The sequence below is a fragment of the Octodon degus genome, unplaced genomic scaffold, assembly GCF_000260255.1.
Source record: "Octodon degus isolate 3935 unplaced genomic scaffold, OctDeg1.0 scaffold00130, whole genome shotgun sequence".
In the NCBI taxonomy this organism is placed as follows: Eukaryota; Metazoa; Chordata; class Mammalia; order Rodentia; family Octodontidae; genus Octodon; species Octodon degus.
This window is the reverse complement of record NW_004524706.1, coordinates 410,864-418,781: the sequence shown is the minus strand read 5'-3', so window position 1 is coordinate 418,781 and position 7,918 is coordinate 410,864. Positions and strand designations below refer to the sequence as shown.

Genomic DNA, 7,918 nt, shown 5'->3' with positions numbered 1-7,918 from the left:
TGGCCAGCGGGAGAGGTGTGAGGTTCGAACTCCAGCACCCTGAGGCTGACAGCTTTGTGGAAGCAGCCACTTAAAGGCCTGAGCTAGGGCCAGGCCCCCTAAGCTTGTTTTAAGTAGGTGCTTTAGACCACTGAGCCATCTCACCAGCCCCTGTTCCTACTATTTTTACAGCCACATGTACAAAGCCTTTTCAGTTAGGTTTTAGAAGAATGGAGGGAAATAATTTATGTCTATCATCATTTTGATGATAGGTAAAGAGTTTGAGCAGCACAGTTCTTGGAAGAGAAACAAAGATGAGGGCATTAGGCAAGAATAACAGATAATCCAGGTAATCACTCAGCAGACTCTTTTTTGACAGGGTCTTACTTTGTTGTTCAGGCTGACCCTGAGCTCACTAGGAAGCCCAGCAGGGATCTCCTGCCTTGGGAGTTCCCAAGTGCTTGAATTACAGACATCCACATCCAACTTGAGCAGACTGTTTTGAGAATGATGCCCTGTTGAGTCCTGGGTGTATACTGGGAATCACAAAGGATTTAGACATGATCCTCTTTTGTGCTCTTTTTTTTGCAGTGCCTCACTATGTAGCCTAAGTTGGCCTCAAACTTTTTTTTTTTTTGGCAGAACCAGGGATTGAACTCAGGCCCTTGTGCTTGCCATGGAAGCGCTCATTCCACTGAGCCATCTCCCTGGCCCCTGGCCTCAAACTTTAATATCCTCCTACCTCAGCTTCCTGAGCACTGAGATGACAGGTGTGCCCTACAACACTGGGCAAGACATGTTCTCCTGACAGAATTTGACCTGGTCAGGAGACAGAGAATTGACAAATAGATAAGAAATTATAAATGTAATGTGATACTTGGCTGTTGGGTTTTTTTTGTGGGGGAGGATATTGGGGTTGAACCAAGGTTTTCCCACATGCTAGACAAATTATCTGCTACAGAACTATATTCCCAGGCTATGCCATGACATAATGCCTGTAATTCCAGGACTCCAGCCTGGGGCAGGAAGATTGCCTGGATCTCAAGGCTAACCTGAACTATATATATAGTAAGATTCTTGTCTCAAAAAAGGGGCTGTCTTATCAATAAAATTATGGGGGGAAAAGGGGGGGCTGGAGATGTGGCTCAGTGGTAGAGTTCTTAACCTTGTGTGCACAAGGCCCTAGGTTCGACCCTGAGCACAAAAAAAAAAAGGCAAAACACACAAAAGTATCTGTATCTTAGATCTTATAAAAGAACAGTAGGTGTTGTTTTGTTTTTTTGGCAGAACTGGGGATTGAACTCAGGCCCTTGTGATTCCCAAGCAAGCGCTTATTCTACTGAGCTGTTTCCCCGGCCCAAGAACAGTAGGTTTTGTGTATTACTATCAGGAAAGATCTTTTTTTTTTTTTAATTTATGTGTGTGTGTGTGTGGCCAGCTCAGCCCACCAGGGGTCAGGACTGGCTGGCATGTGGTGCTGGGGGATTGAACCGCAGTCCCAGTGCTTTGCTAAGCTTGTTCTAAGTAGGTGCTTTAGACCACTGAGCCATCTCACCAGCCCAGGAAAGATCTTGCAGAGGAGACCAAGATGAACATAGAGAAACAAACATTTAAACTTGAGCATTATGAGCAAATGTGTAAAGATATAGAAACAGGATACCATCTTGAGCCAGCTACTCTGGGAGGCTGAGTCAGAAGGATCATAAATTCAAGCCAAAAATAAAGTTGGGAATATAGCTCATCCCTGGGTCCAATACCCACTGGGTGGGGAGGGGGAGGTTAGACTGTCCTGTCTGGAGTCTGGATTGGTCAGCTTCTAGATGAACATTGTGGGCAGCGTGGTCTCAGAAGTGACTAGAGAAAGTAGTCTGGAAAGATAGACAGGATTTTAGTTCACATTTAGGTCATAGAAAATAAAAGTAATTTTAGTGTTGAAAGACTTTCTTTTTGGTTCTGGTGAACAAACCTAGTACCACACACATGCTAGGCAAGAGCTGTATACCACAGGACTCCATCCTTTTATGTTTTTTTTTTTTTTGTTTGCCGAACTGGGGATTGAACTCGGGTCCTTGCGCTTGCCGGGGAAGCGCTTATTCCACTGAGCCATCTCCCTGGCCCCCTTTTTTTTTTGCGGAACCGGGGATTGAACTCAGGCCCTTGCGCTTGCCAGGGAAGCGCTTATTCCACTGAGCCATCTCCCTAGACCAATCCTTTTATGTTTTGTTGAAGGGTTTACATTCTTTTTTTTTTTTTTCAAAACAGGGTCTTACCAAGTAGTTTAGGCTGGCCTTGAATTCACCGTGTAGCTCAGGCTGGCCTCAAACTTGGAGGGATCTTGCTGCCTCAGCTTCCTGAGTGCTGTGATTGCTGATTGCATGTACTACCACACCCTGCAATTCGTAAAAATTTATTAAAGTGGGGGCTGGTGAGATGGCTCAGTGGTCTAAAGCACCTACTTAGAACAAGCTAAGCAAAGCACAGGGACCGCGGTTCAATCCCCCAGCACCACATGCCAGTCAGCCCCGCCCCCTGGTGGGCTGAGCTGGCCACACACACACACACACACACAAATAAAAACAAAAATAAAAATTAAAAAAAAATTTATTAAAGTAATTAAAATTTTGGGGATTGTGTTTTAGTATTTAGTTCAGGCTGCCAGGCTTGAATTCTGAGAGATCCTTCTGCCTCCGCCTCCTGAATGCTGGGATTACAGGTGTGTGCCATTATACCCAGCTGGTTGAAGGATTTTAACTTGGAGTAAGTCACAGTAGATGATCTGGAATAGAATTTAGATTTGGAGCACAGCATAGAGAACCTAGAAGGGAAGGCTGTATTAAGTAGTTGGGCCTAGAGATGGGCCTGAAATAGGGCTGGGGAAAGAAGGTCAATCAAGTCTGTGGCTTGTTGTGACATCTTGACTGTCTACCATCCTTAGACTTATCAGGGTCCACTTGTCAGTGGGTCATGTTATTAAGTTATGTGACTTGGACGTGAGAACAGACATAGGTACACATTTTGTTAACTCCCAGGGTCTATTGGAACATAATCTGGGTTACACTGAGGGGAAACTAAAGCTGTAGTCTAGTCTGTTACCTTATGTTTCCAAAGATTTAAGCAATTAGTAAAATGAGTAAGAATGGTATACACTGACAGACATTTCTAGATTCCTAGCATTTACTTTTTTCTGTTCTTCTTTTTTTTTTTTTTTTTTTTTTAAGGACTGGGGATTGAACTCGGGCCCTTGTGCTTGCCAAGGAAGCTTAATCCACTGAACCATCTCCCTGGCTGGCCCCTTTACTTTCGTACACATCCTTTTTAGCTTCAAATTAGGGGCAGAGTACATTCTTACCATGAGATGTGGAAATGGATCCTGAAGTGTCCGAGGCTTCCTCACTGGTAGTCAATAATTTGTACACTCAGAAGTTGTTTTAAGCTGGGCATGGTGGCACATGCTGTAATCATAGCACTCAGGAGGCTGAGGCAGGACAGTCCTGAGTTGGAGACCAGCTTGTGTTCCATGAGTGAATTTAAGGCCAGCCTGGAGGTATGTAAGGAGACCCTGTCTCCAAAAAAGCCAGACAAACACAAGTTGTCATATTTCCTTCCTACCTTTCCTATTTGACACAAAATAGTAAGCAGTCACTTTGTTCAGGAAGATACACTGTTTACCTTTTGTAGCTATTTTGCAGCTAGGTGGGGTAAATTTACTCAGAACTCCTACAGGATATGAATCATTTGCTTTCATAGATTGACCTGTTCTCACTTTGTTCTGAGTAGAGCTTTAATACAGCTTATATTACATGACATAGGAAATAATGTCATCATTTATATTTTCAGTGTCATCCTCAGTTTTCAGAATCTGTGATAAAGTGGAGAACTTGAATTATGGATAAACACCTAGTACAAACAAGAACAAATCCATGCAAACCTTATCAGCCATTCGTATAAATAAACAGGTTTTTGTTTTGGGGAATGAAAATGGTATAGGAGACAGCAAAGCACAGAAGACAATACTGTGGCTACAATTGTTAATCTTTTCCTGTCTATTTTTTGCAGAACCGGGGATTGAACTCAGGCCCTTGCACTTCCAGGGAAGCGCTTAGTCTACTGAGCCATCTCCCCAGCCCCTACTCTCTTTAAAAATTGTGAAACTTTCAAAACTTTTTTTTTTTTTTGGCGGAACTGGGGATTGAACTCAGGGCCTTGCACTTGCCAGGCAAGCACTCATTCTACTGAGCCATCTCCCCGGCCCCAAAACTTTCTACTTGTTTCTTTAAATTATTTTCCTAGGAGCCAGGGAGATGATTCAGTAGAATAAGTGCATCCCTGGCAAGCGTAAAGGTCTGAGTTCAATCCCTGGTTCTGCACAAAAAAAAAAAAAAAAAAAAATTCCTAAAATATTTTGTCTTAAAAAAAGTGACTACTTGATAAGGCAACTGAGCATTTAGTTGGCCTTTACAATTAACCGGAAAGGCCAGGCATAGTGGTGCACGCCTGCAATCCCAGCACTCAGGAGGCTGAGGCAGGAGGAACACTTGGGTTTACTGGCCATCTGGACTACAAAGTGAGACCTTGTTCCCTCCACACACAAAGAATAAATTAAGAAGAGTAATAGTAAGTATGTTTATGGAAAATAAAGGATTATTACAAGTAATGATGATGTCAGTGCTGAGAATTAATTAATTATTGATTGATTGTACTGAGACCTTATGCTTGCCAGACAGATGCTGTGCCGCTAAGCTATATCCCTGGCCCAATGCTAAGAAATTTTGTTGCATATCTCTATACCAAGAGTATATGGGAGAGTACTGTATTAATATGGGATAGGCAGTATGCTTGGGTTTTGAATGTTGTCAAGAAATAAAGATAGGCCAGGGAGTTAGCTTAGCAGCATGGTGCCTGCCTGACAAGCGCAAGGTCCCCGAGTTTTGGTTGTGTGTGTGTGTGTTACTGGGGATTGAACTCAGGACCTTGTGGTTGCCAGGCAAGTGCTTTTCTACTGAGCTATCTCCCCAGCCCAAGGTCCTGAGTTCTATCCCCAGTACAAAAAAAGAAAGAAAGAAAAGAAAGCACTGAAAACTAGAATTGGGGAAAAAAGAAACATGAAAAGATAAACTCTCAGCAGAAGACAACCACAAGCCCATCTCTGGCTATTATCTCTCAAGCTGTAGTCAGATCAGCTTCACTGGAAATTAATATGAAAAAGTATACTTGCTTTAGTATTTGCAGTAGCTCTGTATTTTATAAGTGTTCTGTACTTTCATGTAAACAAATTCTGATCTCTAAATATAGCAAACCATTGAAAGGAAATAAGTTTTATACCTTGTTATTTACGAAATTAGATGTGGCAAACCACTGCTAAGGCAAGTTAAACTGAATCAGTGCTAGGAATTCAAGTTAAATATGGCATTTACCCCCCCTTTATTTCAGTAAATAAGCTGTTTTTGGAATATCAAAAAGAAATTTACTTCTCACAAAATTGGTTAGACTTACTCTGTGTGTGTTCTTTGCATTGCATATGGTAGCGGGGTGGTGCCAAACAGCATTCACCCTGATGAATAATATCTCTGAGTTAGATGGCTCTTACGTTACTGGTATGTTTTCCTGTTTCCTTACTCAGTTATGCTGTAATTGCCTATGGCTGTGCCAGCTGCCCAAAGCTAACCTGTGAGAGGGAAGGCTGCCAGACTGAGTTCTGCTACCACTGCAAACAGATATGGCATCCAAATCAGACCTGCGATATGGCCCGTCAGCAGCGGGCACAGACACTGCGAGTTCGGACCAAACACACTTCAGGTCTCAGTTATGGGCAAGAATCTGGACCAGGTATAACTTGGCATTATCTTGTCTCTTTATTTGGTATTCCATAATGTGAGCCCAAAGTTGGAAGAGATTACCTTTTGTATGACTTTAGTATTCTTTCAGTCAGAGAACAGAAAATATTTGGTTCTACTTTTTTTAATGCAGTGCTGGGGGGATTGAACCCATATATTCTACCTGTGAGTTATATCAACAGTTGTTTTGTTTTTGTTCTTGTTGACATGGGATGTCATCCTCCTGTCCTCAGACTCCTGGGTTCAAGCAGTCCTCCTGCCTCAGATTCTTGAAAGCTGGATTACAGGCATGCTAGTGTGCCCAGCTTAGTTACACTTCGCTCTTGGAGAGGATGTGTTGAGACGGGGTCTTACTGTCTAGTTCATGCTGGCCTCAAACTCGGTGATTCTCTTGGCTCAGACCCCCAAGTACTGGATTTATAGACATGTACCACCATGACCACTATGGTTGTACTTTTTTTTGCTCTTTTTTTTTTTTTCAAAGTTTTATTGATAAACAGATAGCAATGAGACAGTTTCAAATCAAATTGGAAGTAGAGTTTCAACAAATAATACACTGCATATATTCTTAGTGGTTAATTGCTGTACAAGATGCAGACTTTTTGCTCCTCTTGACTTCAGGGCAGGTTTGACTGGCTTGAGTTGTGGGGATGGAACCACAGCAACCTGAGCCTGACTGCTTTGTCGAAGCAGCCACTTAAAGAACTGAGCTAAGGGGCAGGCCCCCCAGTGGTTGTACTTTTAATAATGTATTTGATATATAGTTTTCCTCTTTGACCATTATAAGGTATCCTAGCCACATAAAATTGAAATAAAACAAAATTGGATTCTCAAGTTTCTTTTTTTTTTTTAAATCTTTATTTTTTAAAATTTATTTATTTAGTGTGTGGTCAACTCAGCCCACCAGGGGGCGGGGCTGGCTGGCATGTGGTGCTGGGGGATTGAACCGCGGTCCTTGTGCTTTGCTAAGCTTGTTCTAAGTAGGTGCTTTAGACCACTGAGCCATCTCACCAGCCCAGGAGTTTTAAATAATTAATAACTCTATACTGTTTGCTTTCTCCCTTAAAGTACATCAGTGGGGGCTGGTGAGATGGCTCAGTGGTCTAAAGCACCTCCTTAGAACAAGCTAAGCTAAGCAAAAGCAGAGACTGCGCGGTTCAATCCCCAGCACCACATGCCAGCCAGCGCCACCCCCTGGTGGGCTGAGCTGGCCACACACACACTAAATAAATAAATAAATAAATAAATAAAAAAAATTAGAAAAAAAATTTAAAGTACATCAGTGGTTTTTGACGTATAGATTTTAGAAAAGGAAATACCAGTAGAGATTAATGATTAACATTAAAAAGAGGCTGCCACACATTCAGTTCCAGCCTTCAGTTAGAGTAATCCTGTTTTTAAAATGTCAGTGGATTTGTTGCCTTTTATGATGTGCCTTAATTTCCCTGATGTCATCTGAGAAAGTCTATTAGGAAAGATTTTGCCATCAGTTTTCCTGGTGCAGCATAATCTCCTAAATTATCATTCTAATAGTATAGCTTCTAGCTTGCTGTGAAAATTACCAGGTACACCCTGCATAGCATACCCAGTTGTTTCAACATTTTAAATTTAAAGCCATCATGAGAAGAAACAGTGGTGCACACCTGTAATTCCAGCACTTTGGGGAGGCTAAGGCAGAAAGATCAAAAGTTCAAGCTTACCTAGGCAACTTAGTGAAACTCTGTATCAAAATTAAAAGAGATATATGGTGTAGTACAAAGGCCCTGGGTCAGTCCCCAGTAACTGTGAGGAGGTAACAGGTTGGGGAGAGTATGATGGGAACAGACTGTGGGTTAAATTAATAGCAAGTCTCAGAAAAGTTAGTGTACTGAACTAACAGTTATCAAAATTTAGTGCCAAGCTGGGTGTGGTGGTGTACATCCATAATCTCAGTTTATTCAAGAAGCTGAGGCAGAAGGCCCACAAATTCTATCTACGTCAACATGGGCAACTTAGCAAGAGCAAATTCTGTCTCAGGAGTAAAAAGGGGGCCGGGGAGATGGCTCAGTGAAATAAGTAGTGCTTCCATGGCAAGTGCAAGGGCCTGAGTTAAATCCCCGGTTCTG

The 7,918-nt window shown here is 42.2% G+C and overlaps 1 protein-coding gene across 2 annotated transcripts in view; it reads left to right on the top strand.

The window, feature by feature from the left end:
• The window catches only part of Rnf19b (ring finger protein 19B), a 27,072-nt gene that overhangs the window by 7,003 nt on the left and 12,151 nt on the right, over positions 1-7,918 (top strand). For both annotated transcript variants that reach the window (XM_004640984.2, XM_004640983.2), the window contains exon 2: positions 5,600-5,805. In XM_004640984.2, the coding sequence (XP_004641041.1) occupies positions 5,600-5,805 (206 nt within the window). The remainder of the gene's footprint in view (positions 1-5,599; positions 5,806-7,918) is intronic.